General features: G+C 41.7%; 2 protein-coding genes across 3 annotated transcripts in view; one reads left to right on the top strand and one right to left on the bottom strand.

Annotated features, from left to right (window-relative positions):
* LOC133653869 (uncharacterized) overlaps positions 1-27,704 on the top strand; it is a 236,429-nt gene that overhangs the window by 143,213 nt on the left and 65,512 nt on the right. The window lies entirely within an intron of this gene.
* The window catches only part of csf1b (colony stimulating factor 1b (macrophage)), a 59,996-nt gene continuing 42,953 nt past the window's right edge, over positions 10,662-27,704 (bottom strand). For both annotated transcript variants that reach the window (XM_062052076.1, XM_062052075.1), the window contains exons 2-9: positions 21,096-21,215; positions 20,946-21,008; positions 20,453-20,623; positions 20,141-20,342; positions 19,923-20,059; positions 12,573-12,616; positions 12,452-12,489; positions 10,662-10,801 (exon numbers count right to left, since the gene is read on the bottom strand). In XM_062052076.1, coding sequence (XP_061908060.1) covers positions 12,453-12,489; positions 12,573-12,616; positions 19,923-20,059; positions 20,141-20,342; positions 20,453-20,623; positions 20,946-21,008; positions 21,096-21,188 — 747 coding nt within the window. In that variant the 5' untranslated portion in view covers positions 21,189-21,215 and the 3' untranslated portion in view covers positions 10,662-10,801; position 12,452. The remainder of the gene's footprint in view (positions 10,802-12,451; positions 12,490-12,572; positions 12,617-19,922; positions 20,060-20,140; positions 20,343-20,452; positions 20,624-20,945; positions 21,009-21,095; positions 21,216-27,704) is intronic.

Below are 27,704 nucleotides of genomic sequence, written 5' to 3'. Positions count from 1 at the left end.
CCAAGTGCACGTGACTAGGGTCCTTAAAAGACTATTGGAAAACCAGTTATATGTCAAAGCAGAAAAAAGTGAATTTCATGTTAACACTATTTCCTTCTTGGGTTTTATAGTAGCTCCAGGAAAGGTCCAGATGGATCCGGCTAAGATAAGTGCAGTTACCTACTGGCCCACTCCCGATAGTCGCAAAAGGATTCAGCAATTCCTAGGATTTGCTAATTTCTATAGGCGGTTTATAAGGGGGTTTAGTGCTATAGCGGCCCCTCTCCATGCCCTCACTTCCACTCAGGTACAATTCCGATGGACTCCAGAAGCTGAAAGTGCATTCCAGAACCTCAAGCAGCGTTTTACGTCGGCCCCGATTCTCACCATGCCAGACCCACAACGCCAGTTTGTGGTAGAGGTGGATGCCTCCAACGAAGGAGTCGGAGCCGTTCTATCCCAACGAGCTGAGAAGGATGGCAAGATGCATCCCTGTGCCTTCTTATCCAAACGTTTATCCAAAGCTGAGAGGAACTATGACGTCGGCAACCGTGAGTTGTTGGCCGTCAAACTTGCCCTTGAAGAGTGGAGACACTGGCTTGAGGGGGCCGATCTTCCGTTCATTGTCTGGACAGACCATAAAAATCTAGAATACATAAAGAAAGCAAAAAGACTTAACTCTCGCCAGGCCAGGTGGGCACCCTTTTTTAACCGCTTCTCTTTTTCTCTATCTTACAGGCCGGGGTCCCAAAACGTCAAGCCAGACATCCTGTCTAGACGCTTCGACCCCAAGCTTGTTGCCAAGGAACCAGAAACTATCCTTCCACTGTCCCGTGTATGAGTGGTTACCTGGCAAATAGAAGATGAGGTGAAGCAGGCAAATGGCGGAACCCCGCCACCTAGTGGGTGCCCAGGTAATCGCTTGTTTGTTCCGACTGGGTTGCGCTCACAGGTGATCCATTGGGCTCACACCTCCCTGCTTTCATGCCACCCGGGAGTTCGGAGAACGATGTTCGCCATCTCCCGGCGATTTTGGTGGCCATTGTTGTGTTTGACCAGATGTTCCTCCAAGTGGGATGTAAAACGCTGGTCAGTCCCAAGTTCCTTAGATGACTATAAACTGAACTCAAAAGTACCACCAAGGACAGGATAGGTATTTTGTCATTTATTTTCAAATATTTGAGAATAGAGACCAGCCTCGAACAACACATATAAATGCGGAGCCCAAGTTGATCTGAAAACTTCCCGTAAAACACTCTCCTCTTCAATATCTCCCCCCCCCCCCCCCCCCCCCGCCCTCACTTGTCTCACCTCAAACACATGCTCATTGTGCTCCTTATCTAGAGTCGGCCTGAAGGGAAGCAAGGAGGATTCCTTCTCTCTGCCTTCCACCCCAAGGCCATCCCCAGTGCAAGCACTTTGTCATGAGATGATTAGAAAAGCAAAGAGTACAATATGGAACAGTAGCTATATGTAATATGACTATTAAAATTAATAAGTAACACAAAATATGGATATATGAAGATATATATATATATATCCTTCAATTCCCCCTTCAAGATCTTTTAAAAAGATCTTTACCTCTAGTACAACACTTCTAAAGCATGCCCCACATTAAAGTAGGTGCTGTGTTTTTTTTTTTTTAGCAAGCTAGCATAAAACAACAGCATAGTTACATGGAAGATAGATGGAGGGAGTCTACGTCAATGTCGTCATGGTCAGGGAAGGAAACCAACAATTCTCAAAAGTCTCCATTTTGCTTGACCCCCTTCAAAGACATAACAAGCCCAGAAACAGGGTGGGGTTGACCTTCTACAGCTCTAACAATGATGCGGGTGCATAGAGACTTAGCACAAGGGGCGATAAAGCAACCGCATGAGGCTATAATGGCCAGGAAAACTCCAATGGAGACCAGGACAGACTTAATTAGGTCAGTCCACCTGCCAAATGTGCTTTGGAGCCAATCTTTGAAGGGGTCAGAGACCCCTGAAACTTCAGTAAGTTCCTTAGACAGGGTCTGAAGGCCCTCTAAGGCCCTCTGAACTGAGCCATCGGGAGCAGTGTTGTTAGGAATGAAGGTACAGCATTGGTCACCAAACATTGCACACACACCTTCTTCCTTGGCTAGGATGCGGTCAAGGGTTATGCGGTTCTGGATGGCGAGGTCGGGGCAAGTTGTTCAGCAAGACCCTCAACGGCGTCACGAGTCAGGTTGGTCAGTCTCAACAGATTATAAAAAACATAGTTAATGCGTTCTACATTTTTAGTAGCAGTCACAGGGAAAATAGCACCAATAATAGGAAGGTTTTCGAAACCTGCACAGGATTCACACCACAATTTGTGTTGTGAGGGGACCCCTCTAGGTTGTCCAATTGCATCAAAGTAAACACCATCAGGGTTTCTCATCAGATCAAAGGAGCCCTTTACACTCCTCCGAGACAAAACATGGCGGCGTCGGCGAGAAGTTAGAGAGGCCGCTGAGACAGGAGTTACAAGGGGAGTTAATGTGGTACCCACTAGGGTGAGTGGGGTCACCAGTCTAACCATAGCACAAAGCCCTACGGATAACGTTGGGATTCTAATGTACAATCTGTGCTCCCCACAATACCAGAATAAGTCAGCTCGTGCCCAAGGGCCTATCCTTGAGCCATCTATCAGTGTGGTGCACCAGGAAGGGTTAATGTCACCCAATTTGTTGGGGGACGAAGAGGGTCCTTTGAATTGAAAACACGTGTAATTCAGCTTTTGGGCCACAAATGGAAGAAGTCGGGTGGAATTGTCAACAGGAGGGTACACACTAGCCAACAAATCGCACCCTAGCGGTGGCGGTTCAGAAAACAAGGAGATAAGACAGTTTCAGCTATTTGTGTCAGTCAACTTAGAAGGGGCGGGATAAGTGTGGGGAAGGGACATCCAGCGGAACAAGCAACACAGTCACCCAGGTTTTGGCTCTTAGCCACGCTAGTCATCCACCTGAGCCATAGGTTGCCTGCACCCGCTCCTAAGGTCAAAGTTACCAGGCCTTCGGTGGTGATGTCATTAGCACGCACAGATGTGAGAGCCTTTGAAACACCACCGAGGTGGGGTGGTACTTTAGGTGCTACAGAGGGTGTAGAGGTAGTTAACGCCCTCTCAAGGACATACATTTTAATAATTCCTTTAGAGTCTGTATCAGTCAGGTCAACCCCCAAAACAACATAAAAGGGACGATGGGCACCACTTACCAGAGTATGTTGTCTGCATCCAACACCAATGGTTCAGGGTTGAGTCGTTACAAATATAGAGGTTATTACCACGGTAATAGCTATTGTGTCCCCCGTAATTAATCACACTGCACTTTGACCCAGTCTATTTAAAGTCCGCTGTATGTTCTAAGAAACTTGTAAGTCACTTTCGTCGGGAAGGAAGAACTGAGACACAAAGACAGTAGAACACGCCCAAGCACCAGTCCGTCAGGGAATACTACTGGGTGTAACATCCTGCTTTTTGTCTATCAAAATCAGAGTAATTCAGGTAACGAAACGGGGATAAACATCAAACTTTTCACTTAATGTAACGACACAGATAGTTGTGCTGAAAACAAGCAAGAGAAATTGGATAACTTCGAGTATAAAGGCTGGTCTCAAATAAGGATATACAATATAGAAGTTGAAAAGAGTAATATAGGTAGAAAATCTCTCTCTCAGCGTCGTCTTCTGGGCTGTAGGATTATGTGTGTGTAATTAAAGCCTCGCTCTTCTATGACCTAGAGGGGGAGAGGTTACTAGCCCAATCACCCCTTATGTGTGTTACCTCGTTAACACACACACTAAAAATGAGTCGTTTTCTGCTCCCGTTCTTCTTCAGATGCTTCAGGCTCAAAAGGCACCGCTAGGGGGTCGAGTGGGGCAGATGTAGTGGCGATGTCAGCAATGACATCCGCTGGTAATCTGTCAGGTTCTTCAGCAGGAGTGTAGAGGGAGAGGTGGTACCAGGTGTCCCCTTTACCAGCTAGTCGAAGGGCGTGAGACGTCCGTTCCACGACCTTGAAGGGACCTGTCCACCTGGGCTCCGTCCACTTGCGTTTGATGACCTAGATCTTGACCCTCTCAGCGGGCAGAAGGGAATCTGGAGTGGCGGGCTGCCATCCTCGTATCTGTACAGAAGAACTGGCACACAAATTCTGCAATTTTTTGTGTAAAATACCATTTTGGTTTTACGCTGAGTCCTCCTTCCATGGCGGCTGCTGGTCCTGGGCTGACCTGTATGCAGCTCATAGGGTGAAAAACTCAAAGGGCGGTAAAACAGTTTTATTCACGGACCTTCGAATGATCATTAACGCTAATTGCAACATGTCAATCCAAATAAATTTGGTCTGTGCACAGATTTTAGCCAATTAGTTTTTAATGTTCTGGTCCATCCTTCCAACCTTACCTTAGGACTCAGGATGGTACCCCAAACCTGTGTTCTAGTCCGAAAGCCTTTTCGACCAAGGCTAAGTGACTATTTTTTTAAATGGTTGCCGTTGTCTGACCTAATCTTTTTGGGGAAACCATGTTGGGGTACTAGGTCATTCACAAGTCATTTAATTACTGATATTGCATCCTCTTTTGAGGTTGTTGTTGCTTCCGGCCAACCACTGTGATCGTCAACACAAGTCAGTACGTACCTTTTCCCTTGTACCATATTGATGATATCAATGAAATCAAAGACTATACCTGGTTCACCCTCACCTCCTCCATATTCTAAATTTGATCTACTAAACTACTATCGATGTATAAAATCGTTATTTTCAAATTAAAATTAGTTATGACTTCTTACCCACGGTAAAAATGTTAAAACTATGGAGTCTGTATCCACCCTCACTCACCCCCTTCTGTTTCTGAAAAAAAGACTGTGTTAGTCATACTATCACTTTCAGAAACATCTAAGAAAAAAGTCAGCTAATAGTCAAGTAGCGGAGGACAGGTCATGTTTGAGGTCAATGATTGTCTCATTAGCCTCTATGGTCCACTGGGGGGTGTTGTTAGGGTAGGGGACCCCTTAGCAATATCACAAATAACTCAAACTCAACTAAACCCTAACTTCTATGTAATTTATTCAATATGGTGAAAGTAACAACATATGCTCATATTTATATTGTCACAAATACAAGAAAAATACTACCCTTATGGCGGATGCTTTAGCAATAGTATTTTGAAATTTTACCACACCTGGTGCCCCCAATAATTCATTAATTCAAGCTCATGTTGTAGAAAGTCGAATGATGCGGACACGTTTGTTACTGAATACTTTCTATCAGACTTCTGCCATGGAAACTTTGTGTATGTAATGAGCAACTATAATTATTTGATATGCTTAAATGTGCAATGTGTCGTTTTAGCTCAGCTGTTGTGTAGCTGCTACCTCCTCGTAGCCTACAGGTGTCTAAAGTGCAGCCCATAGTTATGTGTTTAACATAACCATGGGCTAAACCTAAACAATTGAAAATGTGTTATTTGGGTGTCGGTGTAATGTTTGGCAGCTACGCCGTGTCTTATCATTGCACCTAAGTTATTTGGTTTTGTAGGCGAGACAGAGAGCAAGGGAACAATGTGGGACATCAATTGTGTCCATCTTATACCATGCTAGCTGTTGCAAAGATAGGTCAACATGAGCAGCCACACCTTGAGTTCCAACATATATAAATAATCATAACATATGGCGACTCGGGTGGCAGAACACACGGAAGCATCTCAGTCAGCCAGGGTTTTCACTGTTAGAGCAGTTGGATGTCAGCCATTCCTGTTGTTTCAGGCTGTGGTATGGGCTCATGGAGGAGCCTTGGTAGTGGTGTCGCAGCTTGGTGGTTGAGCCGTCAGGTAACACCAGGAAGGTTCCTTCTGTGCGATATTGAATGTCAGGGTACAGTCTGTAAAGGAGGTCATTACCAATTTGGCAGGGTGTGTGCAGGTCAATCACGAAGGGGTGCTTTAGTGTGTGTCCCGCAATCTGAACCGGCAGTGGTTTTGTGACAGGTAACCTTCTTGTGACCCCATCGAAGCCTTCGACCTTTAAAGAGGAAGCACACAGTTTCTTTGGTACCTCTGCATTCAGAATCGAATGGGTGGCGCCAGTGTCAATCACAAACTGATAACATTGTCCATCGACACTCATGTCCAGCAGGGGGCCAGTCTGTATTTCCTGCTGGGGCTCCTGCTGTGGGCGTCCTTTGCCACGCCGGTATAATGTTCGTTTGCCGGCAAACCGGGACCTTTCCTGTTCAGAAATATTCTGACATTCTCGAGTCCAGTGACCAGGCTGGTCACAGGCAAAACAGTTTCTTCCCCGGATTGACTTTGAAGCACCGTGTTGTCCACCACCCGAGTCCAACCGTCTGGTCGCACGTCTGTTGAGAATTCTTTCCTCCACCTGTTGGAACTCAAAAGCAAGGTCACCCACTGCTGAATATACCCTAGCTGATCTCTGACCTTTTGGTGCTTTTAACCTTTTATCTTCAGCGAGCTGTAATTTAAGTAGCCGTTTCCTTGTTGCTCTGTCATTAGCCCTATTTTGCATGGGATTAATAAAATGTCCATGCCATATGTTGGTTTTGGCACCGTGTATATCAGGGTTAACTTTGTCCAAAGTGTTTGGCCAAAGGTTCCCTCCCTGAGGTACAGGTGGGAAAGCAAGGTCAACAATGGCTTGCATGTATGCATCGGCAAGAGACTTATATTGTAGTATGTCGAAAGTGTTAATGTCATGTGTCAAAAATGTCTGCCGGAGAAAATGGTCAGACGTGTACAAAGGGTTAATTTTCGGAGGCAGGATTAATCTTAGAGGGGGCGTGTTAATACCTCCTTTTCTTGTCACTGGAGTAGGGGGCGGTGGCCTAGTCAAAGTCTGGGCGGGTCGTTTGACACACACACACACACACACACACACACACACACACACACACACACACACACACACACACACACACACACACACACACACACACACACAACACAATCAGCAGCACACACACACACATGAGCACGCGTAAGCACTCACGCACACGCACACACACACACACACGAGCACTCTCTCTGCGTTTCACCTACGATAAAACTTCCAGTTACTTTTTTATTTTATTTTATTTTTTATTTCCTTATTTTACCAGACGTTTGAGTTCACGACTTTTCGAGTATTGTAAACTCCCTCTTAACCCTTTCAAGGAACGTTCTCTTTTTTTTTTTTTAAACTCTACCTGCTAATTCCATTGTCGACAACCGTACATTCAATTGATCATCAAACAGTAATGATTCATCACATTTTCCCCAGCCGTCATCACATTCTTGTCTGTCACACTCCTTGTCCATTGTGTCTATTTTTCCTTAATTTTAGCGCACACTAAAGTGTCGCCGGGACCTCACAACCAGGGAATCTTTATTGTATTTATTACAAATGGCCTCCAGCCGTGGAATTTATCATATGGTACAGAAGGGCCTCCTCCCGTACGATTCTTAATTTTAGCGCACACGTTAATGCCGTAGGGAACTCGCAACCAGGGAGTATTTATTGTACTTTACAAATGGCCTCCAACCCATCCTTAGTTTGTGTGCACATAAAGATGTCACAGGGATCTTACAACAAGGGAGTATTTACTGTACCATATGAAGGGCATCCAACCCGTTACTCTTTTAGGCGGCGACCAACTACCCAGGGTGAGCCACACCCAACTATTAGTTCACTCGTCAATGAAACTGCCCGTCACGGTAATCGAGACACAATGACGTGAGTTGACCACTTATTTACAATTTTAATGCAATGGCAGGCTCGGCAAAAATGCAATCAATCTATCAAAATCACCAATCTGTGTCTGGGGTACAAAGCAGTGTTTAACTTACAGACTTCTGGGCAGACTCCTAATGCAGATTTTATCTAAAAAGAAAGGTTCTGCTTACCTTGAATTATGTTTTGGCCATGTGAGTCTGTCCAGAAGATTGCAAGAGAAGGTCCAATTGTCAGCGTGTCATCCCGGATGAGCCCCCAAATTATTGTGTTTGACCAGATGTTCCTCCAAGTGGGATGTAAAACGCTGGTCAGTCTCAAGTTCCTTAGATGACTATAAACTGAACTCAAAAGTACCACCAAGGACAGGATAGGTATTTTGTAATTTATTTTCAAATATTTGAGAATAGAGACCAGCCTCGAACAACACATATAAATGCAGAGCCCAAGTTGATCTGAAAACTTCCCGTAAAACACTCTCCTCTTCAATATCTCTCTCCCCCCCGCCCTCACTTGTCTCACCTCAAACACATGCTCATTGTGCTCCTTATCTAGAGTCGGCCTGAAGGGAAGCAAGGAGGATTCCTTCTCTCTGCCTTCCACCCCAAGGCCATCCCCAGTGCAAGCACTTTGTCATGAGATGGTTAGAAAAGCAAAGAGTACAATATGGAACATTAGCTATATGTAATATGACTATTAAAATTAATAAGTAACACAAAATATGGATATATGAAGATATATATATATATCCTTCACCATCCATGGAGCCGGAGGTTCGGGAGTACGTGGAGGCATGTTCGGTCTGTGCCCGGAACAAAACATCATCCGGGTCTCGTATGGGTCTGTTGCAGCCCCTACCTATTCCCTCCAGACCGTGGTCCGACATCTCCATGGACTTCGTCACGGGGCTCCCAGGCTCTCAAGGTAACACCACCATCCTAACAGTGGTAGACCGTTTCACCAAAATGGTGAGATTCATTGCCTTGCCTAAGCTGCCCTCTGCCAAGGAGACGGCAGAAATCATGATGGACAATGTGTTCAAGATTCATGGCTTCCCGAAAGACATTGTCTCTGACCGGGGGCCCCAGTTTGTATCACGGTTTTGGAGGGATTTCTGCAGACTCATAGGAGCTAAGGCCAGCCTGACCTCAGGCTATCACCCGGAGGCCAACGGCCAGACCGAACGCCTCAACCAGATACTAGAAACCAACCTCCGGTGCCTGGTGTCCCAGAATCCCTCTACATGGAGCAAACACCTGGTCTGGGTTGAGTATGCGCACAATTCATTACCTACATCGGCCACAGGGTTCTCTCCGTTCAAAAGTGCTTATGGTTTCCAACCTCCAGTCTTTCCAGACAATGAGCCGGAAGTATCCGTCCCCTCGGCACATGCCCTGGTCCGACGTTGCCGACGCATCTGGGCAGCAGCTCGTCTGGTGCTGATCCGACAGAGAGACCGGATGAAGAAGACTGCAGATCGCAAGAGGAGACCCGCTCCGGCGAATCAGCCAGGGCATAGAGTTTGGCTCTCGACCAAGGACATGCGACTCAAAGTACCATCCAAGAAGTTAGCACCCCGATTCATAGGTCCATACCCTATCACCAGAGTCATCGGACCCTCTGCTGTACGACTCCGTCGGCCCCGGTCCCTGCGTGTATACCCAACCTTCCACGTCAGCCGAGTGTAACCTGTTAAAGTAAGCCCGTTAGTTCCAGCCACCACGTCCCCTCCGCCACCCGAGATGATTGAGGGCGGTCCTGTTTACAAAGTAAAGAAGTTGTTAGCAGTTCGCAGCAGGGGCGGGGCAGACAGTATCTGGTGGACTGGGAAGGGTGTGGACCGGAAGAGAGACAGTGGGTGCCTTCTCGGCACATTGTGGACCCCACCCTCATTGAGGACTTCCATAAAGACCATCCCGGACAGTCTGGGCCGTCAGGTGTCGGCCCTAAAGGGAGGGGTACTGTCACACCGCGGTGAGGAGAGTCTTGTCTTGGTTTTTTCTGTCTTGTGATTTGCATGTATTATTTTGAAAAGCAACTCCTCTTGTTTCAGATCACGGGCCCTTCCTCTTGTGTCACCAGTCTGACGTCATCCCTGACCCTTGATTGTTTCCACCTGTTTCCCATTACCCTCATGTTCCATATAAGCCCATCCCTCCCCTTGTTCTGTGCCAGATTGTCTCGATCTTTCGTGCCTGTCTTGTGTCCAAGTCCACGTTCATGTTCTTGTCTTGCCTCGTCCCACGACCACGTCTGTTTATCCAGCATTTTCTAGCTGTCATTTTGAGTTAACTTTTTCCTCCCTCAGAGCGACCTTTGTTATTTAACCTTTTTCAACCGCAGTGGTGAGTTATGATTTTTCCTTAACATTTCCTTCCTCAAAGTTTGAGTGAATTTTGTTTATATAATTGTTAGAATAATATTGAGTGTAGTAAGTTTTGATAGTCCTTATTTTCTTCCTCCTGTTGGAGCGCTTTTTGTTAAAGTTTTTTATAGCAGATCCGTTGCTAGTTATATTTGTCTTATTTTTGTCAATTCCTCCGTTGGAGTGATTTTTGGTTCTTTCCCTTTTTGGAAAAGTTTTTTGATATCATAGTAGTACCTCATAGTGATTGTAAATTTTCTGCTCTGGAGGTTAAGAGTTATTTTCAAAATAAAAGCCTTATTTAGAACCTCCCATCTCTGCATCTGAGTCCCTTCATTCGCCCAAGCCTGACAGTTTCGCATAGATGGGACTTTTATTATAAACTAATTGTAGAAACTCCAACGAATAAATACATTTTTGAACAACACAAAAAGTTGATTAGGTAATAAACAGAGACACATTAGTCAACATACATAGGTAATGTAAAAATATTTTTAGTGAACTTAAAATATGTTTTTAATAGACACTTCACAAACATAATATACATAGAATCGTTTTTTCAACCAGCGTCCATCATTGCTCCCTGTCAAAGCGAAGCTTCAGATTAAATAAATCATGGCCAGTTACTGCAATGGAACTGTTCATGGTGTCTCAAACATAGATCTTCACGACTGCTCTGTGAGCTGCTGCAAAAATGTTGCGCTGTATTGTCTGAGAAAGCTGAAAATACAAAGAATTTAAAGATAAACGTGTACAGTCATCATAAATTACGTTCAAGATTTTAGTACTCAGGTGTTGGAAAACAAGAATCTGCCAAAGACATGCATTTAACGTGCGAGTATGAACTCTTTAAAGGGGAACTCTTACTTTTCTTTGGAATTTTGCCTATCATTTACAATCCCTATGTGAGCCAAGAAGACATATACGTTTCTCTTTAATGCATTCGAAATTCTAATGTACAACTTGTACTAGGCGGCTAACAATGTAGCTAATGGGGATTTGAGCTATTTTTCCTATAAAGTGCTCTATAAAACCTCCAAAATCCTCAGTCAACATTATATGTACATGTTGTAAGTATATATGTAATGTAGTAAATGGCACATTCATAATAAGATGTAATATTTATTGTATTGTATTGTAGTTAAGTATAAGCAAGTTACCTCACTGTGGGCAAGGTGCCGCTAAAAATAATTAATCTGCGCTAGCTCGTGTAACAAAGCTAATACTTGGTTAATATGTAGGTCACGGCATGAAAATGGAGTATTGTAGGCGGTTTTTGGATGTATTTTAGAGGGCTTTATGGCGCAATAGTTTAGTCACCTTAGTCTAATTGTTAGCCGTATAGTACAAGCCGGATATAACAATTTCGAATGCATTAAAAAGAGAAAAACATTTGTGTTCTTTTCTCACTTAGTGATTGTGAATGATTGGCAAATTCCCCAAAAAGTGAAATTTCCCATTAACATTCCTTGCACATTGTCCAATAATATTTATTAATACTGTAATTAATTTAACTACAAATTTATCAACATAAATGAATACTATAGTTGGTCACGTTGTGCAGTTTCAACAGACACATAGTTAGCAAAAAGTAAGTATTGCACCTTTGCATGGAACCAGGACCACAAAACATTTGCAACAGGTGTTTAGGAATCATGGAACATTCTGAAATATTTGACTCAACTGGCACTTTAGTACCAACAAAATATGTTTGCATGCATGAGGGCTTTCCAGGGCCGCATTAACATAAGGGGGTCCTTGAGCCTGAGGAGTTTTGCACACGCGCATTTTGCAAAAGGATAGGGTTACAACTTACAAAAACCCAGTTTGAAAAAAATATATATCATAATTGTACTCACCTCCACAGCAACAAGGCAACTATGTCATCCATTACTCTATTAAAATAATTGTATTCATGAATACAACTCCTTTGCAATGGGTGCATGCACATCTGTGCAAAGCGGCTGTCTGTGATTGACTGCTATGAACACTAATCATAGCCCTAATTGGGTGGGGGCCCCTGGGCTTCAGCCCAGATAAACTTGTGCATTAACGCGGCCTTGGGGCTTGTGCCCTTTAAATAGGGCACAAGGAATGTTAAAGGGAAATTTCAATATTGAGTTATTGCTCAATTTGTGGAGTTATCCTGGATTACATTAATCAGCAAAATATTGTACATTTTAAATCTGGCAAGTTCTTCAAGATTGACAAACTGTGATGTCAATAATTTGGTACTAATGCTTTAAAAGGGTTTAGGATTATGCTATTTTTTTATTTGAATAAACTGCATTGTTACATTTAATGCATGTTGTATGAATACTGAGTAGCTGTACTCTTGCACAAAACTGTAATTTGAATACTGATACTCACATTACTGTAGTTCCATCACTATGTCTTGCTGGTCCCGCCTTTGAATCACATGATAAACATGCATCAGGATTAATGACAAATGACAAATACACTTTCAAAGCATTGAGCAATGGTCTCTTACCTAGAAATCATAAAGGATCCTGATCTGTGAGGGAGGTGAGTCTTCTGTTTTTCAATGAAAAGGACACATTTGTTTTAATACAACAGCTTCCAGACAATATACATTCCAGAAGCCGTTATGCTACATACATAGGAATCCAGATAAAACGGAGGCAATGATTACTGGGCAAATTTCCACTGCATAGAAAACCTTTACTGATATGCACATCATGCATCTGTATCATCATCGATCAACAATCCAGATGTCATTATCTATAACATAGTGCAGGGTTTCTCTAACAGTGGTACCTGTACCACTAGTAGTACGCAGGCTTCATCTAGTGGTACGCCAAAGAATCAGTTGATTAAAGTTCAGTGTTTTATTTTTCCAAACTCAAACCCAGTGTTACTGTACAAAATGTGTGTACTGTTACAGTGGCCTAAAATATTACAAGTACTTGTTAAATAAAGCCTCTGCCTTGTATTTAATATATACTTAGGCCTACAACGCTACTGTTTTTTTAATGTTGATCATTACTGTGGTACTTGGAGTTTTTTCTGAGGTGGTACTTGGTGAAAAAAGTTTGAGAACCGATGACAGAGTGCCTTTGTGAGTTTTTTGTCTGATCTGGTACAGATGTTTCCAAAGCAGTGTACCTTCTTAAGATTTAAGACCCTGCCAGCGCAGTTTATACCACTGGAGCAGTGAACCGTTTTTCAGTGTCTCGGGAGCCATTAAAAGATTAGGAAGCGTGCTTGAGGGCACCTATGCCGGTCAAAGGAATTGGTTCATATATAATACTTTGTGTACAAGTTTATAATACTTCAAATAAGGAAACAGCAATATTTTTGTTCAGTTTCTTGAAATCACAGCAGTTATTAAAGAATTGATTTATCGTGTTAAAAAGAAAAAATATTTTTGCTTCTACCATCCATCTAACGGGGAGTCTTCCCAGAATTGAAACACTGTTTGTAGTGTTGATTCCCTATGATTGTTCATTTTAATTTACTTCCAAAGCAATGTGGCAAAATCAAGAAGTGGTAAACATTCTGCTGTTGTCAGACATGGTTAGAAATAGAAAAGTCTGCATTGTCTGCTTATCTCAGTGTGCAGGCAAAAATGCACAAGCACTGCACACAAGTCTGAACCGAAATGTTAGTACAAATGTAAGTGCAGAGTGAGAGGTGAGCTGGAGAGGTCTCGAAAATAGTACAACTGCTTATATATATATTTTTTTATTTTCATTTGGTGCTAAATCCCTGGGGAGAACCTCTTAAGATAAAGATAAAATATAATTTTAGATTATATAGACCAGGGGTCTCAAACTCCCAGGTAGGCCCATATTGTGTGGCCCTATATTTAGTTAAAGCATGGTAACACATGGTTTAGTGCAGTGGTCCCCAACCACCGGGCCGTACCGGGCCGCGCAAGAAATTTAATTAAAAAAAAAATATATATATATATATATTTTTTTTTTTTTAAAATTAAATCAACATAAAAAACACAATATATCATTATATATCAATATAGATCAATACAGTCTGCAGGGATACAGTCCGTAAGCACACATGATTGTATTTCTTTATGAAAATAAATAAATAAATAAATAAATAAATAAATAAATATCCTATAGCTAAATTTATATTTTATATTTTCTCATTTTCAATTTTCTTTCTATTTTACCCTGATAAACTAAATCATCCAATAGAGCAGATGCTGCATTGTGCATATTCTAGCATTACTGGTCATGAAATACAAGAGGGGGGTTCCCTTAAATCAGAATGCAAGTATGATTTGTATATTTTGTGATGAATCACATCTAATAGCATTGGTACAGTGGTGCATCAAGATGTAGACTTTGTTGCAAGGGGTACAATATTCATTACAATATTTACAAAAGCCCGAAACACTCCAAGCTAACACACGGTTTGAATCCTAGAAACAACCACAAGTTAACAGTTTTGACAGTAAACAGGCTGAGTCTGCCTGGAGTCAACGCCGAAACAAGGCCTTGCGACTTTCCTCATATTTTGTCGCCCATCAACAAAGCAAAGCAGGGTTCTGTTATGCCCAGTGGGTGGCAGGTTTGTGTCAAGTAAATCATTGCCAAAATAAACCTGATGTTTGAAGAGTTAATGCACTTTTGATACTGTTTTGATACAAACTGTGCCGTAGCCTACTGGTGGGAAAACAGAATAATTCAAAGATGGTTTATTTGGCCATGTTTATATTTTAAAAGGGTCCATATGCTTGTGCTTCCATGCTTCTCCTTTAGGAGAGCTCGTGTATTAACACAACCATATTATATTTAGTTGTCTACAGTGCAAAGCTGGCACATGTTGCCAATATTTTAAATGTATTGGTTAAAAGTCCTGCGATGAGGTGGCGACTTGTCCAGGGTGTACCCCGCCTTCCGCCCGAATGCAGCTGAGATAGGCTCCAGCGACCCCCCGCGACCCCAAAAGGGACAAGCGGTAGAAAATGGATGGATGGATGGTTAAAAGTCTTTGACGTGTTAATGGGCTGCAGCATACTTTTGAACATACCTCATCTCTTAGCCCGATGAATTCTAACTTCTGGGTCGCCACAAGTTAAGGCTAAAATACCTTCTTACTTGAACTGCACATAATTTATTCTTGCATGAAGCCCAATATTATGACACAGGTCTGATTTATGATTTCAACTAATTTAATCCACCTATATATATATATCAAGCGGACAAGCGGTAGAAAATGGATGGATGGATATATATAAATATATAAACTGTTTTCACTGAATAAGACACATGCAATGCACAGGAATTAAGGATGTAGAATTTCCACAATGAACCATGAACTACTAAAAAAAATTATATTAGGAGTATGTGATTAACATCCAAAACAACATCCCCAACATATTTCTCAATCAAGCAGAAACACAACAAAGAAAATTACAAACAACACGGACAAACACAAAAACGAATGGTAAAAAACACAAATATGAAATATCACTTTTCTACAGAACTTGGTCGTAGAAAGCTTGCTTCTCTGACCCTTGTCTGACCCTTGCTTCTCCCCAAACTTGTGTCAATCGTTTGTGCTGCAAAAATGTTTGGTCTAACTATTAAGGTTTTTAAGTTAGTAATGAATTATGATTCAAAACCACACCCCCCAACACATCTTCATTAAAGTATCCTCAAACCAGTCCCATTTGTTTGCGCTGTTTGTGCTGCAAAATGTTTTGTTCGTGCCGCTATGGTTTTTAAGTTATTATTTTATGGTTTTTATGGTATCAACGTGTAATCAACACAATTACATTTGTCCTATACAATTCAGCAGCAATTATTTTTGGCTATTACAGTTATTAATTATTAATGTTTTGCGATTCATAACCATCTCCATAAAATGTGAATAATTTAAAAACTGTAATAGTTAGACCATTTTTGCCTCACAAATGCCCGAAAAAGACACTACAATTGAATGGGACACATTTGGGGAGATTTGGGGAAGGTAAAATACAGCTGCAGACCACAGGCATTTGCAGCACTTTGTTTTAAAAAAAATACTTTACATTTTGCACTGACTTCAGAAACAAAGTGAATCCCACAGGTATTTCTTGTTGCTTCCTGTTGTTCTAAAAAAAGTATAATGGTCGTGGAACACAGATTGGGAAAACACACTTTTCGCTAGGCAATAATACAATACAGGTAATCTGATTTAACAAGTTGCCAAACAGACTGCAGAGCAATCTTCTAAACTGTTTATTTGTTTACAATCCAATGCAATCGTGTGCATAATTTAAAGAAAAATGTTAACATTATCGAGATCACAGGAAACTTACTCATGTTCTGCTTTTTCTATTTTTATACAAACACTGCTAAATGTCTTTAGGTGTTGTTCGTATGCCAATTACCATACCCTTCCTCTCTCTCTGCTTTCATTCTTATCTACTGTAGTTCATGACATGTGAGTGGGTTAAAAGCAGAATTTTACATGATCTTAAAGGCCTACTGAAATGAATTTTTTTTATTTAAACGGGGATAGCAGATCTATTCTATGTGTCATACTTGATCATTTCGCGATATTGCCATATTTTTGCTGAAAGGATTTAGTATAGAACAACGACGATAAAGATTGCAACTTTTGGTATCTGATAAAAAAAAGGCTTGCCCCTACCGGAAGTAGCGTGACGTAGTCAGTTGAACATATACGCAAAGTTCCCTATTGTTTACAATGATGGCCGCATGAAGTGAGAGAGATTCGGACCGAGAAAGCGACAATTTCCCCATTAATTTGAGCGAGGATGAAAGATTTGTGGATGAGTAAAGTGCAAGTGAAGGACTAGTGGGGAGTTGAAGCTATTCAGATAGGGAAGATGCTGTAAGAGCCGGGGGTGACCTGATATTCAGCTGGGAATGACTACAACAGTAAATAAACACAAGACATATATATACTCTATTAGCCACAACACAACCAGGCTTATATTTAATATGCCACAAATTAATCCTGCATAAAAACACCTGCGTGTTTGTTATGCTAGCTCCTAGCTCCTCTGCTAGCTCCTAGCTCCATAGAACACGCCAATACAATTCAAACACCTGATCAACACACACCATCACTCAGCCCAAAAGACCGTTTCCTTAACCCAAGGTTCATAAAGCTTATATATTTTTAAAAAGTTACGTACGTGACGCGCACATACGGTCAAGTTATCGAATGTTTAGCAGCCAAGGCTGCATACTCACGGTACCTGATATTCAGCTGGGAATGACTACAACAGTAAATAAACACAAGACATATATATACTCTATTAGCCACAACACAACCAGGCTTATATTTAATATGCCACAAATTAATCCTGCATAATAACACCTGCGTGTTTGTTATGCTAGCTCCTAGCTCCTCTGCTAGCTCCTAGCTCCATAGAACACGCCAATACAATTCAAACACCTGATCAACACACACAATCACTCAGCCCAAAAGACCGTTCACCTAACCCAAGGTTCATAAAGCTTATATATTTTTAAAAAGTTACGTACGTGACGCGCACGTAGGTACGGTATGTGTTATGCTAGCTCCTCTGCTAGCTCCTAGCTCCATAGAACACGCCAATACAATTCAAACACATGATCAACACACACAATCACTCAGCCCAAAAGACCGTTCACCTAATCCAAGGTTCATAAAGCTTATATATTTTTAAAAAGTTACGTACGTGACGCGCACGTAGGTACGGTACGTGTTATGCTAGCTCCTCTGCTAGCTCCTAGCTCCATAGAACACGCCAATACAATTCAAACACATGATCAACACACACAATCACTCAGCCCAAAAGACCGTTCACCTAACCCAAGGTTCATAAAGCTTATATATTTTAAAAAAGTTACGTACATACGCAAAAAAAAGCCAAAGCTGCATACTCACAGTAGCACGTCTGCGTCTTTGTCATCCAAATCAAAGTAATCCTGGTAAGAGTCTGTGTTGTCCCAGTTCTCTACAGGCGTCTGTGTATCCAAATCAAAAGTCCTCCTGGTTAGAGTCTCTGTTATCCGAGTTCTTCCATCTTGACTGCATCTTTCGGGAATGTAAACAAAGAAGCGCCGGCTGTGTACTGTTGTGGCTGACTACGTTCGAAAAATACGTCCATTTCGCACCGACAACTTTCTTCTTTGCTTGCTTGGCTTCCTTCTCCATAATGCAATGAACATGATTGAAACAGATTCACGAACACAGATGTCCAGAATACTGTGGAATTATGAAATGAAAACAGAGCTTTTTCGTATCGACTTCAATGTGGAAGGCATACCCGTGTTCGCCGGGCTACGTCACGCGCATACGTCATCCTCAGAGGCGTTTCGAACCGGAAGTTTAGCGGCAAATTTAAAATGTCACTTTATAAGTTAACCCGGCCGTATTGGCATGTGTTATAATGTTAAGATTTCATCATTGATATATAAACTATCAGACTGCGTGGTCGGTAGTAGTGGCTTTCAGTAGGCCTTTAAAGGCCTACTGAAATGAGATTTTCTTATTTAAACGGGGATAGCAGATCCATTCTGTGTCATACTTGATCATTTCGCGATATTGCCATATTTTTGCTGAAAGGATTTAGTAGAGAACATCGACGATAAAGCGACCACTTTTGGTCGCTGATAAAAAAAGCCTTGCCTGTACCGGAAGTAGCGTGACGTGACAGGTTGAAGAACTCCTCACATCTGCACATTGTTTTCAATCATGGACGCCAGCAGCGTGAGCGATTCGGACCGAGAAAGCGACGATTACCCCATTAATTTGAGCGAGGATGAAAGATTTGTGGATGAGGAAAGTGAAAGTGAAGGACTAGAGGGCAGTGGAGGCGATTCAGATAGGGAAGATGCTGTGAGAGGCAGGTGGGACCTGATATTCAGCTGGGAATGACTAAAACAGTAAATAAACACAAGACATATATATACTCTATTAGCCACAACACAACCAGGCTTATATTTAATATGCTACAAATTAATCGCACATAACAAACACCTCCCCCCTCCTGTCCATATAACCCGCCAATACAACTCAAACACCCGCACAACACACTCAATCCCACAGCCCAAAGTACCTTTCACTTCCGCAAAGTTCATACAGCACATGTATTTCCCCAAAGTTACGTACGTGACATGCACATTACGGCACACACGGACGGGCAAGCGATCAAATGTTTGGAAGAAAGCTGCGTACTCGCGGTAGCGCGTCTGCTATCCAACTCAATGTCCTCCTGGTTGTGTTGCTGTAGCCAGCCGTTAATACACCGATCCCACCTACAGCTTTCCTCTTTGCTGTCTTCATTGTCCATTAAACAAATTGCAAAAGATTCACCAACACAGATGTCCAGAATACTGTGGAATTTTGCGATGAAAACAGAGCTGTTGGTATTGGGACACAATGGTGTCCCAATACTTCCGCGCAATCCGTGACGTCACGTGCAAACGTCATCATACCGAGACGTTTTCAGTCGGATATTTCCCGGGAAATTTAAAATTGCACTTTATAAGTTAACCCGGCCGTATTGGCATGTGTTGCAATGTTAAGATTTCATCATTGATATATAAACTATCAGACTGCGTGGTCGGTAGAGGTGGGTTTCAGTAGGCCTTTAAGTTTATATCACAATTCATACTTGCAGAGGATAAAAGAACATCAGTCATTTGAGAAGCAAATATCTTTCAAACTATACAAATCATCTTAATGAGCCATTACTAATAGTCTCTAATATGGAATACGGTGAGTAATTTACCCGCTCAGAAAGTACAACCAGGCTGCAAGGCCCACTTGATCAAAAAATGTGAGGAATGCATGCTTAAACTTCATTGAAGAACATGTGATTTGGATATCAGCAAAACAGACACGCTGGTACCTTTTGTGTGATTAGACAGAAGAGAGTAACAATTAGTAGTAGTGCTCCAAAGATGAAGGTGATGATGAAGCCAAGCTTGTACAGATCTCTCAATGGTCTTCTCTGAGAGGCCTTCACAGACCTCGTAACATAACTGTCTGTAGAAGATTACACACAATCTATAACCTCTGAGGATCCAAGGGTCATTATAGAACTCCTCAAAACAGAGTTGATCCCACCTGTACAGTGCTGTGTGGAGGACTCTGTAGGTTGCTCCGTGGAAGAACTGAGCATCATTGAATATTCATGCTGGCAACTCCAGTCGACGGGTGTGTCACGTGTTTTTACCAGATCCAAATAAACAGACAGCACCTTTGAAGCTCTCTGCAGCGCCCCTGCAGGAGACCCATTGTAGACAGCTTCAAAACTCTCTGGCTTGTCCTGTCATGGAACAGTGAGTATTTTGTATCAGTTTTAGGATTTATTGCATGTCCCTGTGCTAGGCAGTGACACCATTTCACATAGACTCATAGGTCACAAGATACACAGACCTCGATCTCCTCGTTGATCTGCGGAACACATTTCTGGGAATACATGTTGAGGATGAGTGTTCTCAGGGACTGAACATAGCCATAGTTGACCGAGCCTCTGTTATATTGGAAGTGGGTGGTAAGGAGCTCCAATATCCACGGTAGAGCAGCTTTCACAAAGCAACATTTGCTCTGTAGGAAATCAGAGCATAAGGGTCAAAAACATATAAATGTAAAATGATGACTAATTAATATGGGCGTAACATTGAATAATTAAGAGTACAGATTTTGGACAGTTGTGTGGAACTGATTGACATTTACATTTTGAAGCAACAATCTGAGGTAGATTCAATCTTAAACTAGTTTGTTGTTTACAGGAGAAGAACATAACATCTGCTACGGAAGACTTAGATACAACCAAGCAGACCTCTGCTATTGCACATTATTTTTTGATGTTAAATAAAATTGGTATTGAAATATTGACATAACGGTATGAAATATTAAGGTACTTTACCAAATTTTTCTGGTCTATGAATGTGTAGGTTATCGAGCATCCACTTCTCAACTGGTTATCCATCTGCAGAGGCAACACAAAAACAGAAACACCCTTTTACAACTTGTTGAATAAAAGGGTTCCTAGCGCCATCTGTTTGATATTACCTACCAGATGTTTGAGTGTCATCAGGTGCTCCCTAGTAATGGAGTGTCTGCATGTTCCAGGGACCTCCGCCATGGATAGCGAGAAGCTCAGAAACATAACCACACACAGACACTTTACCTGCAACTGACACAAGTCAATTTGATGTTCAAATTGTGCCAGCAAACATTTACATGTTTACTCATAGGAAAAAGTACCCTTAGACATGCACTTTCATGAGGATGCATGCAATCCCTTTAAACTGAAGGGTGACACAAATAAAACTGATATTAGATGTTCAATCATTGGGTGTGGACAACAATGTGCAGTAACATTTACAAACGTACTATGGCTATACACTCCTGATGGAAACAATATAGATGTTTGGTAGTGAAATGTCATTAATGTCTTGGTGGTTCTTCTTAAAGGGGCTGTTTGTAACCTTTACACGGATGCCTTGAGGGCGCTAACTTTCAATAGTCCACACGTCCATTTTCTACCGCTTGTCCCTTTCGGGGTTGCGGGGAGTGCTGGAGCCTATCTCAGCTGCATTCGGGCGATAGGTGGGGTACACCCTGGACAAGTCACCACCTCATCACAGGGCCAACACAGATAGACAGACAACATTCACACTCACATTCACACACTAGGGCCAATTTTAGTGTTTCCATTCAACCTATCCCCAGGTGCATGTCTTTGGAGGTGGGAGGAAGCTGGAGTACCCGGAGGGAACCAACGCAGTCATGCAAACGCCACACAGAAAGACCCCGACCCCGGGGATCGAACCCAGAACCTTCGTATTGTGAGGCACATGCACTAACCCCTGGTTCACCGTGCTGCCCACTTTCAATAGTACATCACATATTTCCAGTTTCTCACTACAACATCTCTGGAGAGGAGTAGGAAAAAGCAGAGTTTATTTAATCCTTTTTGTTTCATAGCAATTTCTAACACATTTGTTTGTTTACTTTCTGTGCTCAATTTGTAACAAAAACAGACAAAAAAAGAGGCAATTTAGAAAAGTTTCTCGTAAATGAAAAGTTAAGTTCTGATTCACATAATGAGGTTTATAGGGTTATTTAATATTTTATGGGGATTCTTCTTCTTTGTACTTTGGAAACACTTTGAGTAGATCAGTTTCTTAAACTGGAGTACATTAGTACGTTGTTTAACTTTTTTGCTTATAATAATGATGATAATTTAACTCCACATACTGATATGCTGAAAGGTTGTAAGTGTTATACGAGCATACAAATGTTTAAAATGGAATTTTTCCCAAAGTTACATTTCTTCTCTTTTGTTTAGAAGAATTGTTGTACAAGATATATATAGTGCTAAAGATAGCGATTCAGCAAAGTTTAACATCTCTCAGGAGGAGAGACAACATGACTACAAATGTCACTGGCCACTTTATTAGATACACCTCCATTTTTACCATTTGGCTTTTTGGAGCTGACTAAAGTTGCTGGAATCACTCCTGAGATTTTGAATAATATTATCAGACTTACTGCAAATGTTGGGTTGTGGATCCACAATGTGAATCATCCAACAAAATGTAGTTACAGTGAAGTGTAACTTTGAGGTGCAGTGGTAGCTTGATTTCCGTTATAAGTCCTTTTCGAAGGGGATGTTGAAAACCAAATCATATTCAAAATGAACAAAAATGTTCTCAAATGAAACAATCTAAATTAAATCCAATTAATCCGTTGCATACACCCAACAATGTTAACACAAAACTCTATTTAATAGTAAGTAAGTAAGTTCATTTTATTTATAAAGCGCTTTTCACAGATAAAATCACAAAGCTGTCATGTCTGTGTGATCATGTTTTGTTTTAGTCATGTTTGGTTTTGTTTTTGGGCTTTTTGTGCACTTTTGTTTGTCACCATAGCTACCATTAGTTTCACCTGGTTCACATCGTCATGTCACGCACCTGTTTCATGTTTTGAGTCATGCACCTGTTTTCACTAATCATGTCACTGTTATTTAAACCGATTGTTGCCAGGAAGTCTCCCTGGCGACATCACACTCCTGCCACTCTGTTTCATGCTCACTTCACGCTGCTTGTTTCATAGCTTTCATGCCAAGTAAGTTTTGTTTATTAATGCCACAGTTAGTGTTTTTGTTTCATTGTTCATAGTTTCTGCCTTTGTGCAAGTTTTGTGTTTATAGCCAAGTTTTGTACTTCCGCCCTTGTGCACGCTTTTTGTTTATTCCTTTTTATTGTCATTATATTAAATCATGTACCCACCTCCAAGCCACGTCCGGTCCAATCATTTGCTCCTCGGGAGAACAAACCACGCCACAGACCAAGTCTTGACAGAAAAGTACAAAACTTGGCTATAAACACAAAACTTGCACAAAGGCAGAAACTATGAACAATGAAACAAAAACACTAACTGTGGCATTAATAAACAAAAATTTACTTGGCATGGAAGCTATGAAACAAGCAGCATGAACTGAGCATGAAACAGAGTGGCAGGAGTGTGATGTCGCCAGGGAGAGACTTCCTGGCAACAATCGGTATGAATAATAGTGACATGATTAGTGAAAACAGGTGCGTGACTCAAAACGTGAAACAGGTGCGTGACATGACGATGTGAACCAGGTGAAACTAATGGTTGCTATGGTGACAAACAAAAGTGCACAAAAAGTCCAAAAACAAAACCGGACATGACTAAAACAAAACATGATCACACAGACATGACAAAAGCGCTGTACAAAACATAGGTAAATCAAAACAATTCAACTAAAACAACAGGGGCAACACCATAAATAGGATAAAAAGTGGATTAAAAAATGATAGTTAAAAGGTTTAGTAACTAAAAGTTTTACTAAAAAGAGAAGCCTTCAAATGTTTCTTAAATGTAGCAACACAGTCAAGATCACGGAGGGACTGGTGTAAGTTGTTCCAGAGTCTAGGAGCTATAGCCTGGAATGTCAGGTCTCCAGAGGTTTTTAAATGTTTTTTGGGATCTTTAAGAGACCCTTGCCTGAAGTGTAGGGGCATAACAAGTCAGTGAGGAACTGAGGGGCCCCACCTTGCAATGCAAGGAAATTTAGGACTAAAATGTTAAACTCTGTGTGGAATTTGACTGGAAGCCAATGAAGACTGGCTAAAATGGGGGTAATATGGGCTGTTCTGGGTGCACCGGTCGAAAGTCTGGCAGCCACATTTTGTACCGCCTGAAGTGTCTTTAGTGTTGACTTGTTGAGAATATGTACAGTGAGTGAGGAACGTTTCTTGTGAGGTCTCTGGAGTGACCGATTGTATCTCACACTACCGGTGGCCTTAAGGTACCACCAAATAGAGAAAAAAACACCAGTAATCTAATTTTCTAGCTCACCTGTAAATCACACGATTCACTGTCTTAGTCCAAAAGAAAAACACGAACTCAAGAGCATGCTATGTGGATACTGTATGGTATTTTGCTCGTCAGCACAAAAGGAAAATGTTTAGAATTTACATCGAAGTAAATATTGTTGCGCTGTCCAAGCTTGCTGGCTCCTCTTCTTGTTAGAAGATAGGGGTCCATCGTCCCTAAGAATGATGTGCTCTGTAGTGATTGTACAAGCCAATACAAGCTTTGAAGTTTCTGCCGCATATGGGACAGATCAGACCAGGTGGAAATATACATTTTGGCATGACTCTTCTTTCCAGTCTCCTCCTCCTTTTTTCAAGTATCATAGATGTTATTTTCTCCTCATACGTTGTCACTCCTTCACGGACTGCAACTCTCCATGTGATTCTGTCTTTTGCTAGGTCTTCCCAGTATGTAGTATCTATTTCACATTGTTTCAATGTCTTCTTTAAGCAATCCTTGTAGCGTTTTCTCTGCCCACCAACATTTATTTTCCCTTCATTTAGCTGACAGTACAACATCTGTTTTTGCAGTCTGTCGTCAATCATCCGTACGACATGCCCTGTCCATCGTAGTTGGTATTTAACAATTGTACTCTCTACACTGGGAAGCATGGCCTGTTCAAGTACACTGATGTTTGTTCTCGTATCTTGCCACTTAATATTCATCATCTTGCGTAGACATCGCTGATGAAACCTTTCAAGTGCTGTGATATGTCTTTGATATGCTGTCCATGCCTCTGAACCATATAGCAAAGTTGTTATAACAATTGCTCTGAACACTTTGATTTTGTATCTAGTCTGATGTCATGATTTTGGAACACTGAGTCTTAAGCTTTCCAAAGGCTGCAGCAGCTTGCCTGATTCTGTGATTGACTTCTGCATTAATGTTAGCATTTGAAGACATTATACTACCAATGTATGTGAAGCTTTCTACATTTTCAAGAGCCACTTCTTCTATATTTATTGCTTGTGGTTGCAGGTTGATGTCCTTAGGCGATGGTTTTTAGAGTACTTGTGTTTTCTTTGCATTTATTTTAAGTCCAAGTTGTGTGTACGCATAGTTAAATGCATCCATTATTACTTGCAAATCTTCTGCACTCTGTGCTGCTATTGCATTATCATCGGCATATTGAAATTCTACCACTATCCTTGAAACTTTTGTTCCGGCTTGCAGCTTCCTCAGGTTGAACAGTTTTCTATCTAGCCGAAATGCAAATTGAAATAGCTCAGCTGATATTTGTGAATATGCAATGTGGATCACAACAGAGATAAAGACGGAGAACAGTGTCGGGGCTTTCAGTCATCCCTGTTTTACTCCAATTTTTACTTTAAAAGGAGCAGAATAATGGCCATTCCCATGTACTGTAGCTGTCATATTGTCATGCATCAATCGGACTATACTGATGAATTTTGGAGGACATCCTGATCTTGCCAGTACTTCCCAAAGTAGTTCCCTGGAGACAGTGTCAAATGCTTTTGTGAGGTCAATAAAAGCCATATAGAGGGGTTTATTTTGTTCAATGCATTTTTCTTGGAGTTGTCTCACCGATAATATCATGTCAGTTGTTCCTCTGTTTGGTCTAAAGCCTGATTGAGATTCTGGGAGTATGTCCTCAGCAATGGTCTGAAGTCTTGTGTTGAGGATTCCTGACAGGACCTTACCAGCAGTACTGAGTAGTGATATGCCTCCGTAATTGCCACATTCTGCTCTATCACCCTTTCTTTTGTATATCTTCACAATGTTGGCATTCTTTAGCTCTGGCGGTATTTCTTCCTTGCTCCAAATGTTTTGTATAATTTGATATAGATGTTCTTGTAGTTTGTTTCCACCATGCTTAAATATTTCAATTGGAATTACGTCTGGGCCTGCCGCTTTGCCAGCTTTTATTTGTGAGATGGATTTCTTCATTTCTTCCAGGGTTGGTAAGTCTCCTAGGTCAATTTTGATGGTCTGTTGGGGTATGGCATTGAGGACATCCCTGTTATAGACAGTTTGTTGGTTCAGTAGTTCTTCAAAGTGCTCTCGCCACCGCTCATTGATTTCTTTGTTGGTTTTCAGAATGGTACCCCGTCTTTGCTCTTTAGGGGCACCTGACCTTGTATAGATAAAAATGGTAAATGGGTTTTTCTACCTTCAAGGTACTAAAATCGCTTTGACACTATTTCCACATTCCCCCATTCACACACACATTCACACACTGATTGCGGGAGCTGCCATGCAAGGCCCTAACCACGACCCATCAGGAGCAAGGGTGAAGTGTCTTGCTCAAGGACACAACGGATGTGACTAGGTTGGTAGAAGGTGGGGATCGAACCAGGAACCCTCAGGTTGCTGGCACGGCCACTCTCCCAACCGCGCCACGCCGTCCCATGGTGGTCCATAAATCTCTTTTGTCGCTGTAAAGAATGCCTTGCAATTGTTGTCATCAGCTAAGAGTTATATTTCTTCAGCCTTTGACTGCCACCATTTATTTGTCATGCCTCGCACCGTTGGTTGTACATCACTTTTGATTTCTTGATACTGATTTTTCTTTAAAATGGAGTTAGGGTCATTCTTAAGTTGTATGAACATTTCCCTTTTTCTATTCATGAGCTGTTGCAGTTCCGTGTTGTTTTGATCAAACCAGTCCTCATGTTTCCTGGTTTTGTACCCAATTGAGTTAACGCATGCTTTTCTGATTGCTACTTTTAATTGCTCCCAGTGTTCTGTGATGTTGTAGGGGATTTGTTGGGTATTGTTTCTTCCAGGTTTCTTTGTAGTTCCATGGCATGCTCATCTTCCTTCAGACATTCAACATTGTATTTTTTGCTGTGTGGTTTGTTGGGACATTTTCTTTGAGCCTTTAGTTTCAGCCTCATAACTGAGGCAATCAATCTGTGATCTGACCAGCAGTCATCTGCACCAGTTACAGCTCTGGTATGAAGCACATCTTGTTGGTCCCTCTTCCTCACTATAACATAGTCAATCAAGTGCCAGTGCTTTGAGCTTGGGTGTTGCCAGGACACTTTGACGGAATTCCTTTGTCTAAAGATGGTGTTGGTGATTATCAAACTGTGCTCCGCACATTTGGTCAGAAGTAAGGCCCCGTTTGCTTTGGCTTTACCTACACCATTATGTCCAATTACACCCTCCCATATATTGAGATCTTTTCCAACTCTTGCATTGAAATCACCAAGAATAATACGTTCATCGTGTTGTGGTGTTGTAGAGATGAGCTCATCTAACTCCGCATAGAAAGCCTCCTTAGTTTCTTCTTCAGCACCTTGAGTTG

The sequence above is a fragment of the Entelurus aequoreus genome, linkage group LG07 (genome assembly GCF_033978785.1).
Source record: "Entelurus aequoreus isolate RoL-2023_Sb linkage group LG07, RoL_Eaeq_v1.1, whole genome shotgun sequence".
In the NCBI taxonomy this organism is placed as follows: Eukaryota; Metazoa; Chordata; class Actinopteri; order Syngnathiformes; family Syngnathidae; genus Entelurus; species Entelurus aequoreus.
Note: the sequence above shows the minus strand (reverse complement) of the source record. Positions and strands in the feature narration are given on the sequence as shown.